Source organism: Hyla sarda, chromosome 3 (genome assembly GCF_029499605.1).
Source record: "Hyla sarda isolate aHylSar1 chromosome 3, aHylSar1.hap1, whole genome shotgun sequence".
NCBI lineage: Eukaryota > Metazoa > Chordata > Amphibia > Anura > Hylidae > Hyla > Hyla sarda.
In genome coordinates this window covers 412,715,576-412,727,957 of record NC_079191.1, presented here as the reverse complement: position 1 = coordinate 412,727,957, position 12,382 = coordinate 412,715,576, and the positions used below count along the sequence as shown (strand labels likewise).

General features: G+C 42.4%; 1 protein-coding gene across 6 annotated transcripts in view; it reads right to left on the bottom strand.

Moving 5' to 3' along the window:
- HHAT (hedgehog acyltransferase) overlaps positions 1-12,382 on the bottom strand; it is a 489,607-nt gene that overhangs the window by 126,971 nt on the left and 350,254 nt on the right. For all 6 annotated transcript variants that reach the window (XR_008891670.1, XM_056568209.1, XM_056568211.1 and 3 more), the window contains one exon: positions 4,581-4,782. Coding sequence is in view for 5 of the 6 variants with exons in the window: in XM_056568209.1 (XP_056424184.1) it covers positions 4,581-4,782 (202 nt within the window). In the remaining variant the exon portion in view is untranslated. The remainder of the gene's footprint in view (positions 1-4,580; positions 4,783-12,382) is intronic.

The window sequence follows — 12,382 nt, the reverse complement described above, 5'->3', positions numbered from 1 at the left end:
ATTGAGATTTTTTAAATAAGAATATTTTTAAAAGATCTTTTTTTTATTTTTCAACCTCTCTTTCTGAGTTTTTTCTTTTTGTCCTTAATGGGGGGGGGGGCTAGGTGTATTTGTTCTGTAGTGGTGATGGCAGTGATTGGCGGAGGGAAGGGGGACTGAATGGTAGATGGTAGTCCTAAAAAAACGTGGCATCCCCATTGTTGAATGAGGTATCTTGGAGGGTATGGTTAGCAGGAGCAGATGGAGTGTAAAATGTATGGTCGGGTGATCGTCCACTGATATGTGATAGAGAATTAATAGTACCATGGATGGTAAGAAGTGAATCTTCAGAGGAAAGTTCGGTAATAGAATCGAAACGTCCGGATGGAAGTACGGAAGTGGAAGTAGTGTTTTGGGTCTGTTCCAGAAGTGCTAGTAGTTCTTCTGGAATGGTCTGGGGAATGGGATGTATTTAGACTGAAGGAACTATGGTACGTGGTTTCGGAAGAGGTGCTGGATATGTTTGTGGCTGAGGTACCATCTGGATATTCCTATCTATAGTATTGGAGGGGACTGGGTTTGGAGATGTGATGTGTGCAGAAGTTGGTTTGGACCGCATGGAGGCTATAAAGGTTCTAGTGGGTTGTGGTTTTAATGGGTATGAAAAGGGCTGGGGTTTGGAGTTGGTATTGTTGGACCGTGTAGTGGTATTAAATGGTTTGCTGTTGTGCGGACGATTTTGAATTTGTGTTTTCAGAACAGGTTTATTGGTGGTGGTGTTTTTGTTTTTTAACCAGTATTTCACATTGTTAGTTGCATAATCATTACAGTCTCTGGAAAGTTTGCCTAATTTTTTGGACAGTACATCTTTTTCGATTTTTTGAATTTTTGATGTGAGATTCTTATCCCAAAGGGAATACCCTGAAAGTTGTTGGTATTGTTGTAGTTTATTGAGACATACATCAATCTGATCGGCAGTATTGTCGAACAGACTATGTCTTTTTTCTATTAAAAGATTCAGGAGGGTGGTGGAACATATATTTAAGGCTGTATTCCATCTGGTACAGAAAACATCATCATTGAAGAATGATAGTTCAGGGTGCAAATGTAGGCCTCTAGGGATGATGTTCTCTTGTGTGTATATATTCAGGAAGGAACTAAGCAATGAAGACTGAAAAAAGCATATCCGCACACACCAAGGAGCATTGAGTCGGTTACCCTGTGGTGAGTGCAGATATGCTATTTTCAGTCTTTATTGATTAGTTTATTGATTTGCTGCTATTTCATTATATCCCAGCATCCCGACCTACTCATTTTCTGGATAGGAAGACTGTACACCTAGCCTTGAGACTCCTATCTGTGAATACTACTAAGAAGCCAGGGCAGTGCCGTCTCTTCATCTTGTTGTTGTATGTATATTCAGGGAGGAACTGGTGTTGTATTTCATCGCTACACAGTTCAAACAACAGAAATTTCATATTGGCAAAGTCTATGGGAGGGGGCATGATGGCTGTCACGCCCCCTTCCATAGACTTTCATTGGGGGCTTGGCCGTAACATCACGAGGGACGTGGCCGACCCCGGCAGCGCGAAAACAGTGTTCGGAACATTTACTTCCGAGCGCTGGCCAGTGGAGTGCCCCTTTAATCCTGTCTTTGCTGGGGAGTGACAAACAGCCCCCTGCTGGTGTTATGATCTGGGAGCTATCACATAGGACAATCGGTCACCCCTAGTAGTGATAAGAGGGACATTAACAGCTCAGCAATATGGGCAGCAAATCCTGCGGACACGTGTTGCCTCTCATGGCTACAAAATTTTAAGCAGGATAATGCTCACCTCCACACAGCAAGTGATTCCCAGGATGTCTCCACCAAATCACAACCCTTTCTTGGCCTACCTGGTCACCAGATTTATCTCTAGTTGAGCATTTATGGTGCCAGCTTCAGCAACCTGTGAGTGTGGAGGATCTACAGGCCCATCTGTGGGAAAATGTACCACTGGATGCCATACAGAACCTGTGTCTCCATATCCAACCGTATCTTATCTTGTATCCAGGCTAGATACACCCGACAGGGTACTAGATCCTCCTCAATTGTACAGTCTTTGCTAATAAATGTATATTTTTTGCTCTAATATCGTAACCACATCTATAATGCATTCACACATATAAAGTTTCATGATTCCAACAAATCCTCTTTGGAGCTTAAATTTTTTTTTGTCAATGAGCGTAATAATAAATCTAAAATCTGTCATCTCTGTTTCATTTACATTTATTTCCAGATAATTCTTACATTTTTTTGCTCTCCGTCTACTAGACGTTATCCATTAACCGGATCATTTTCATCTTAACAGCTCTCTGTAGAACCAGCTCCGCACAGAAAACTGACGAATGGTTTATGTAAGATTTATTCCACACAACAGCTCATGTTATTATTACTATAATTACTATTATAGTTTATAGGATATTTAGACTTTTCAGCTAATGTACATTAGAACCATTTTATACATGCGCTGAGTAATGAAGTATAACAAGTAGACTATTTAAATGCCATATGTACATTTTTTGTGCACGTTCTATCTGTAAAGTATAAGCCACCCCCCACAGACCCCCAAAGACAGGACTGAAACAAAAATTATATTTAAAAGAAATTTACAGACATTTAATATGATTGCTATTGGGGTGTTCCGGAGCGGAACACCCTGGTCTACCTGCTCTGTCAGGTGGATGTTCTTTCTGGTGCTGGCTTCTGCCACTCCAACTCCATGATTTAATGTGTTTTATGCTAAAAATGCTTTGATAATGTCTCTCATCTTCTGGTGCTATTGTACCTTTAATGATATGTGAAGGGCTAACTGCATGTCTTTGTAGGGATGAGCAAGGAAACCACAGGAGCAGTCCAGACAATAAGGGCCCTCCAGCCCTTCCTCCACCCTGGTCTGACAAGACAGGGAGAAGTTTCAGCCAGTCTGTACAGAGGGAGACCTCTCCTCTGTTAACTGTCCGATACCTCAGGCCTAAAGTCCAGTTGCTAATTATCAGTTCCAGGACGACTACTCATTCTTCACATGGATCCCGCAAACCAGGTCTCCAGTCCAGTCATTTCAGAAGTGTCAGTCTATGCTTTGGGGGCAATAGATATTGTCTGATTGACCCCATAGCAAAGTAAAGGAAAAAGGTGTTAAGATCCTCAGGCCACATCTGTCCATTGTAGTCCACCCTGGTGGTAAGCACTAAATTGGAATTCCGGTTGTGAAGAAGCTAATGTCAGTGTTAATCAGCTCCTCTAAAGTTAAGTCAAGTTTCAGTCAAGTTGGTCAAGTCATAGGGAACCCTAACTTCAAGTCTCAGCAAGCCCAAAAGAGCAGCTGTGGTTTCCTGTATCCACAGCTACACATGTAAATGTCTTTAATCTTTGACTTGTACTGTCTACATTGTTATCCTGCAATAATCTCAAGTGATGTGGTTACTTAAAACCTTGCATTTGAGGAACAATTTTCCCGGCATTTGTCGATTGGAAACCGCTTCCCTTGGAGTGTGGTAGGTTAACACTCCTGGCGTCACGAACATTCTCTAACAGTCATATATCCTAGTAGTCTACACTACACATCACCCTTAGCTTCCACAAGTTTGACTTGCAGCATACGGCATTTAGACTATGATGGTAATTTTGTTGTGCGGGCCAGGAAAAAAAATGTTAAGGGCTCAGACTACCTTAACAATGAAAAAAGCCATATCCACCTGCCCAACCTCTGCCACTGTTGCTCCACCAATACATCAATGCTGATCGGTGCTTCCTGGTACCTATCTAAACATACAGGAAACGCTGGCTCAGCCAATCACTGGGTAAAGTTGTCCATCACTGCAGACAGTGATTGGCTAAGTTGGCATTTTCTGTGCAGAGATAAATACCAGGAAGCACATGCAATGACAGGGCAATGAAGGATTGGACATGTGAGTATGGAGATTATGGCTTACTCTAAAAAGTTATTCTAACCCAAAAAAATAAATACATAAACATATCCCCTATCCACAATCTCTTGAACGGATCGGTAAATGACACAAGCTTTATTCATTGTCTATGGGAGCACAGGAGATACCACATCAAAGACATCACTAGGTATCTCCTGCACTCCCTTACACGGTGAATGGAGGATTCAGAGGATCTCTAGAATGGGGCCCTAAGGCTAGGTTCACACTACATCATTTTTGAAGCAGAATTTGTGAGCGGAAAATTTGCCTTCAAATTTCTGCCTGAAGAATGATTGGTGCTCATTCTTCAGGCAGATCTAATAGTGGAAGACATTGCCCTCTGGGACCAGTGCAATGTGCCAAAAAATCTGGCACAGACACAGTTTTAGTCACAATGGGCCAAACTGTGCCACAATTTGATGCACAAAACAATAGTAAATCAGGGTTAGAATGTTATTATCTATGTTATATGAAAAGTTTTTGCAAATGACAGTGCCCATTCAATGCCGTCAAATCATTTTTTCCAAGTATGTTTGGCTTCACCAAATGGTTGCAACTCATGCCTCCCAAAATGTCTTATAGAAACATCTAAGAACTAAGATCTATTTACCATAATATTCTTTAAAACTTACAATTTTGTCTTGAAGAGATGGTAAAGTAAGGAGTCTTTTCAATCCATATTCCACAATGATTCCGATCCAGTTGAGAGCTGCCCAGTACCACAGATACTCATGGCCTCCATGCCAGCAACTTACAACTATAAAGGTCGAGGCAGTAGATAGCAGCATTCCTCCAAATCCTGAGTGGGAGCCTCCCATTGGGATGTAAACATACCTGCCGAAAGAAACCTGACCCATCAGTAAATAATATCAGGGAACATTACGTCTAGTAAAGCAAAGTTAAAGGGGTACTCCAGAGGGGGGAAAAAACAAATTCAAATCAACTGGTGCCAGAAAGTTATGCAGATTTGTAAATTGGTTCTATTTAAAAATCTTAAAGGGGTTCTCCGGTGCTTACACATCTTATCCCCTATCCAAAGGATAGGGGATAAGATGCCTGATCGTGGAAGTCCCACAACTGGGGACGCCCGTGATCATGCACGCAGCACCCCGTTTATAATCAGTCCACGGAGCGTGTTCCCTCCAGGTCTGATTACGGGCGACCGCAGAGCCAGTGGCGTGTGACGTCACGTCTCCGCCCCCGTGTGATGTCACGCTCCGCCCCTCAATGCAAGTCGACGGGAGGGGGCATGATAGCTATCCCCTTTAATCCTTACAGTACTTATCAGCTGCTGCATGCTCCAGACAGGAGAAGACAGAAAAGTAGGAAGATTTCTGCTATTTGCAATACAACCAGACATCATCAATCTGGTGTCTATTTGTAGCAGGGTTGACTAAGGCACCGTTGATTGTTAATTTGTTGTTTGTTAATTGATTTTATTTCAAAGGTTGGATACAGTGGGGATGATCAAGATTATGGCTGTGCCCCTTTAAGCAATAAAATGTTACTTTGAAGAGATATAGAAATTTTCAGCAGAAAGTTAATCTTTAACCCCTTAACGACGCAGGATGTAAATGTACATCCTGGTGCGGTGGTACTTAACGCACCAGGATGTACATTTACATCCTATACATGAGCGATGCTCGGGCTCCTATACGGAGCGATGCTCGGGTCATGCGTGGCAGGTCCCGGCTGCTGATAGCAGCCAGGGACCCGCCGGTAATGGCCGACATCCACGATTGCGTGGATGTCCGCCATTAACCCCTCAGATGCCGTGATCAACACAGATCACGGCATCTGCAGTGCTGCGGTTACTAAAATGAATGATCGGATCGCCCGCAGCAGGCGGAGATCCGATCATGGAGAACGGCAGACGGAGGTCCCCTCACCTGTCTCCACTGCCTTCCACGGGTCTTCTGCTCTGGTCGATCAGACCAGAGCAGAAGATGACTGATAACACTGATCAGTGCTATGCCCTATGCATAGCACTGGACAGTATTAGCAATAAAATGGTTGCTATTATTAGTGCCCTATGGGGACTATTAAAGTGTAAAATTAAAAGTAAAAAAAGTTTTTTTTAAAGTACTAAAAATTTTAAGAATCCCCTCCCCCAATAAAAATGTAAATTGGCCCATTGTCCCCATTTCACACCCAAAAAGTGTAAAAAATAAAATTTTATAGACATATTTGGTATTGCCGCGTGCGTAAATATCCGAACTATGAAAATATAATGTTAATGATGGTGAAAGGCGTGAACGTAAAAAAAATGTAAAAAGTCCAAAATTACTCTTTTTTTTATAAAACTTTATAAAAAAAAATTGATAATTTAAAAAAAAAAGTTTTATATATACAAATATGGTATCAATAAAAAGTACAGATCACGGCACAAAAAACGAGCCCTCATATCGCCACTTATATGAAAAAATTTAAAAGTTATAGGTCTTCAAACGTACTAATTTGGTTAAAAAGTTCGCGATTTTTTTTAAGCCCAACAGTAATAGAAAAGTATGTCATCATGGGTATCATTTTAATCGTATTGCAAACAGAAGAGAAAATGATAACTGGCACTACTGTGTGTCCAAAGGGACGCGGCAATCCCTCACTCCTTCGGGTAGCAGAGTCACCAATATAAGCCTGAGATGGTGCTCAGCAGTATAGGTATACACAACAAATCCCAGCAAGCGGAGAAAGAAAAACTGCGGCAGCTCACCGACTTCAAACTTGGCTTCTTTATTAAATTGCGGGTGTGCAGGCAGGTGCAAACTTACAAAAAGAGAGCGACATACGTTTCACACAGAAATGTGCTTCTTCCGGATCTACAAACATAGTCCACAGGTGAAGAGCTATGACGTGTGCTGAAGTTCAGGCGCAGAGGGATGATGTTGTCATCCCCTGCGTCTAAGACAGCACTTGGCCATACAGGTGTGAGGCTCCGCCGTCACCCAGGCAACCCCGGGACGCCGCCGCTCCACAGGAACAAGCATACCTGTCCTGGGGAGCGGCCGCCATACCTGGGAACACCCATTAGAGGCGGGGCTCCTGACCCTCCGTGTAACAGTAACCCACCGCTGTGTGTCACTTCTCCGCTCATCATCGCAAGTACCCGGAGATGCTGAACCGGGCCCGATACCATCTCCAGGACCAGGAGCCCTCCGGCACCTTGCGGGAACGAGACAGGGAAGGACTGGTCGACAGTGACGCCCCATCTCCTCCCCGTCCCCATACAGTTCCATAGAGATGTATGGAGGAGGCATGCCGGCCGCAACGTCATGCTGCGGCTGGCACGCCCCCTGCACGGGAGAGCCGCGGCCCCATACAGGAGATCACCGGGGGTCCCAGCGTTCGGACCCCCCGAGATCAAACACTTTTCCCCTATCTTGAGGATAGGGCATAAGTGTTTGTACCGCTGCAGATGTCCTTTAAGGCCAAAATGAGTCCTTAAGGTGTTAAAGGGGTACTCTGGCCCTTTTTCAGCTGCACAGAGCGAGAACTGACGGGCGGTGCAGGGGACAGAGTATCCTGACGTCATGGCTCCGCCCCCTCATGACATTACGCCTCAATTCAAGCCTATGGGAGGGGGCATGACTGGAGTACCCCTTTAACAAGAATAATTTTTTGTGCATTTAATTAGAGCTTAGTCGGCAGCTTAGTTGTCAGATTTTAGTTGTGTGGGAAACACAGTTCTTTCCAGTTTGACCACAGTGCTCCCTGCTGCCACCTCTGTCCATGACAGGAACAGCAAGAGCTAATTCCTATAGAAAACCTCTCCTGCTCTGCACAGTTCTTGATCATTTTTTGAATGATAATCAGTATGCTTAAAATTGTCCTCTTCTTACCCCTATAATCCTTTTATTTTTCCATATATGGTAATGTGTGAAGGCTAATTTTTTGCGCCGTGATCTGTAGTTTTTATTAGTACTATTTTTGCTTTGATGGGACTTTTTGATCGCTTTTTCATACATTTTCTTATGGTATATAAAGTCACCAAAAGTTAGCAATTCTGGATTTTGGTGTTTTTTCTCGTTTACGCAATTGACCAAGTCATTTTATAACTTTATATTTTAATAGTTTGGACATTTCCTCACACAGTGAAACCGCATATACTTGTTTTTGTTTACATTATTTTATTTAAAAAATGGGAAAAGGGGTGTGAGACAAACATTTATTAGGGAAAGGGCTTATATACATTTATTAATTGTTTTACACAATTGTTGTTGGCACTCCTGCACTATTGAAAACCGATCAGACGGGCCAGAGCCAGGTAAGAGACCTCTGCCCGTCCTGTCAGCTGATCGGGACCCTCTATTTTCATGGCAGTGGTCCCGATCAGCTCCCTAAGCAAGCCAGCACCTGTATTTCCCGCATTTAGATGCCACAATTAAATGTGTTTAAAGTGTCTAATGGGTAAATGTTTGATATCGGTCCGATCGGCGATGTCCGGTATTAGCTGTGGGTCCTGGCTGTTAAAAGTGGCAGGAGCAGGCTCCGGGGCCTACATGTACGCCTATGTCCTTAAATGAGCACGGTCAGATACAAAAACTTTTGATATGTTGTAAAGCATTTATAACCAATGGGTTTTCCAATAGCTTTCATTAGAACATTTTCAGTATTTCATACTGAAAAATCCAGTCAAACAACTGCCCCCCTGCCTGCTTGGACACATACTAGTCCTGCTGTGTCCATGCATCATCACCTATGTCATGGACAAACTTCCTTGATTGACAGCTGTGAGCGCAGGGCTCAGAGCTGGAGGAAAAATCCTCCTACTGTCAGTTTGTGTCCCGCTACCGTCAGTGAGGACAAGCTGGGAGTTGTAGTTTTGCTAATGCTAGGGGAGATGTGAGCAGACAGCATACTGAGGGAGGGGGTGGAGACCTGCACAGTGAGACCACGCCCCCTCCCTTTGAGAGGAATTCAGACTAGTGAGCTAAATTAAAAGTGTAATAAAAAAATAAAGGTGCTAGACATGGTCAGGATCAGGTACTGAGTGATAGATCCAATAAAACAGTTTTCTTTAATATATGACGGGTACGCTTTAAGGGATTAACACTGCCTGACACCTCTCTGGCTGTCACCGCTCATGATTTGTGTATTTGACTACCGATAGTAGCAGCCCTTTATTAATTAATTGTATGTCATGTCCCTTATGTAAAATGTCATGTTGGATCTGCATGAACACCCTGCTATGACAAAACACAATAGACAAAATTAAAATTAAAAAGTTGAAATATATGGAAAATGGAGTTGCGTTGCTTATAAATTGCTTGATTAACTTTCCCAGGAAACTTGACCAGTAATGAGAGATGGAGGACATGAGAGCGATTAGATTTTAATAACACCGTACAACGCCGCGCGCACACACCGAAACGTTCAGGGAAATTAAGGATTCAGCTACTGTATATTATTTGCTCTTCTCATCTGTATTTAATACTCTTCAGTTTTTTGGAATCATCATGAAGAGCATCTGTGTTTCCCACACAGCTAAAATCTGGAATCCCCTGAGTGCCGACTAAGTTCTAATTAAATGCACCAAACCTAATTCTTGTTAAAGATGAACTGATCTTCTGCCGAACATCTCTATCTCGCTTCAAAGTAAATCGGTATGTTCCGAAAACATTTTATTGCTTAAAGGGGCATTGCCATAACCTCGACCAATCCCCATTGTACCCAACCTTTAAAATAATAAATATTTGCAAATAAAATTAATTAACAAACAACAAATTAACAAACAACAGTTACTCAACCCTTCTACAAATAGCACATGACACAAAAGATTGATAGTGCCTGGATCTTCCTGCTATTCTGTCTCCTCCTGTCTGTTAAACAGTACCTGTCACCAAATAAAACTTTTAATATCGTGTTCCTTGTGTTATTAGCATTCACTTTCTTTTAAAATTATCAAAATGTGTTTAAAATGTAATAGAAAACTCGGCCACTAGGTGGCTCTGTTCTGTTCCCTGCCACAATTAATACAGTGAGTTTGGTCTCCTCCTGGCCTGGCAGGAGTCAAAACTCAGGATGTGCTTCTCTGCACTGAGCTTGATCGACAGCTGCACAGAGCCTCACTGAAAGCTGCACAGAATCTCACTGAAACATGCACGGAGCCTCCATGAAAGCTACAAAGAGCCTCAATGAAACATGCATAGAACCTCATTGAAAGCTGCACAGAGCCTGAAGTCTTCTATTCATCACAGCGCTGCAACAACGTGAGGGCGGAAGTGGTGCCCCAGCAGGCTTCAGTGATGTAATGCCTGCTGGGGAACGCTCACTTTCTCCTGCTGAAAGATGTGAGCAAGAAGAACGGAACGATACACAGCTTTTTAAAGCTCTGATTTTTTTTTTAAGGGTGGGAGGAGTGTTAGGAGTAGTTAGGGAACATAGCCTGAGGTAGTTTAGAAAAGTTTATTTGGTAACAGATATTTTTTAATCTGTTTTAGGCAGTAGCTATGTTCTTTGCAGATTACAGCATCAACTCTGTTAGACTGCATTGACATCACAATTTGTTCCTCCATCGACAGCAGCTTAAAATCGCATTCTGACGTATAAGTGCTTGGATCGGCATGGGCATTCAGTCAAATGACCCAAATGTAGTCACTACATTTAGGTAATTTTCAAAGCATATCCAACTTTTGAACCTGGCAAACCATGATTTTTAGTCTGAGCCAAAAGTCATTTACGCTCACAAAATGACCCAAACATAGTATCTAGTGGGGAAATTTAAAACCTGCCAGAGAAAAAAATTGCTGACTTGCCCATAAAGAAAGAAGAGAATGTCCAGCGCCAGACTCGTGCAAGGAACTTCTTTATTAGGTTGCCATGGGAAATTACAGGAATCAAGTAATGTGACAAGTTTCGGCCCAACAGGGCCTTAGTCATGACTAAGGCCCTGTGGCCGGAATTGCGTCACATTACTTGAGTTCCTGTTGTTTCCCATGGCAACCTAATAAAGAAGTTCCTTGCACGAGTCTGGCGCTGGACATTCTCTTCTTTCTATGTGCTAAGTGGACTAGTCCTGGTCCAGTCCGAGCGCTCAGCTCCTCCTGCTCTATAACATGATACCTGCAGATTGTATTGTATTGTATATATAATCTGCTCAGCTCTTCCTGCTCTACCATGATACCTGCAGATTGTACTGTATTGAACATATAATCTGCTCAGCTCCTCCTGCTCTATAACATGATACCTGCAGATTGTACTGTATTGTATATATCATCTGCTCAGCTCCTCCTGCTCTATAACATGATACCTGCAGATTGTACTGTATTGTATATATAATCTGCTCAGCTCTTCCTGCTCTATAACATGATACCTGCAGATTGTACTGTATTGTACATATATATCATCTGCTCAGCTCCTCCTGCTCTATAACATGTTACCTGCAGATTGTACTGTATTGTATATATCATCTGCTCAGCTCCTCCTGCCCTATAACACGATACCTGCAGATTGTACTGTATTGTATATATAATCTGCTCAGCTCTTCCTGCTCTACAACATGATACCTGCAGATTGTACTGTATTGTATATATCATCTGCTCAGCTCCTCCTGTTCTTTAACATGATACCTGCAGATTGTACTGTATTGTATATATCATCTGCTCAGCTCCTCCTGCTCTATAACATGATACCTGCAGATTGTACTGTATATTATATATCATCTGCTCAGCTCCTCCTGCTCTTTAACATGATGTCTGCAGATTGTTCTGTATTGTATATATCACCTGCTCAGCTCTTCCTGCTCTATAACATGATACCTGCAGATTGTACTGTATTGTATATATAATCTGCTCAGCTCCTCCTGCTCTATAACACGATACCTGCAGATTGTACTGTATTCTATATATCATCTGCTCAGCTCCTCCTGCTCTATAACATGATACCTGCAGATTGTACTGCATTGTATATATCATATGCTCAGCTCCTCCTGCTCTATAATATGATACCTGCAGATTGTACTGTATATATCATCTGCTCTATAACATGATGTCTGCAGATTGTTCTGTATTGTATATATCACCTGCTCAGCTCCTCCTGCTCTATAACATGATACCTGCAGATTGTACTGTATTGTATATATCATCTGCTCAGCTCCTCCTGCTCTACAACATGATGTCTGCAGATTGTTCTGTATTGTATATATCATCTGCTCAGCTCCTCCTGCTCTATAGCATGATACCTGCAGATTGTACTGTATTGTATATACAATCTGCTCAGCTCCTCCTGCTCTATAACATGATGTCTGCAGATTGTACTGTATTGTATATATTATCTGCTCAGCTCCTCCTGCTCTATAACATGATCCCTGCAGATTGTACTGTATTGTATATATCATCTGCTCAGCTCCTCCTGCTCTATAACATACCTGCAGATTGTACTGTATTGTATATACAATCTGCTCAGCTCCTCCTGCTCTATAACATGATGTCTGCAGATT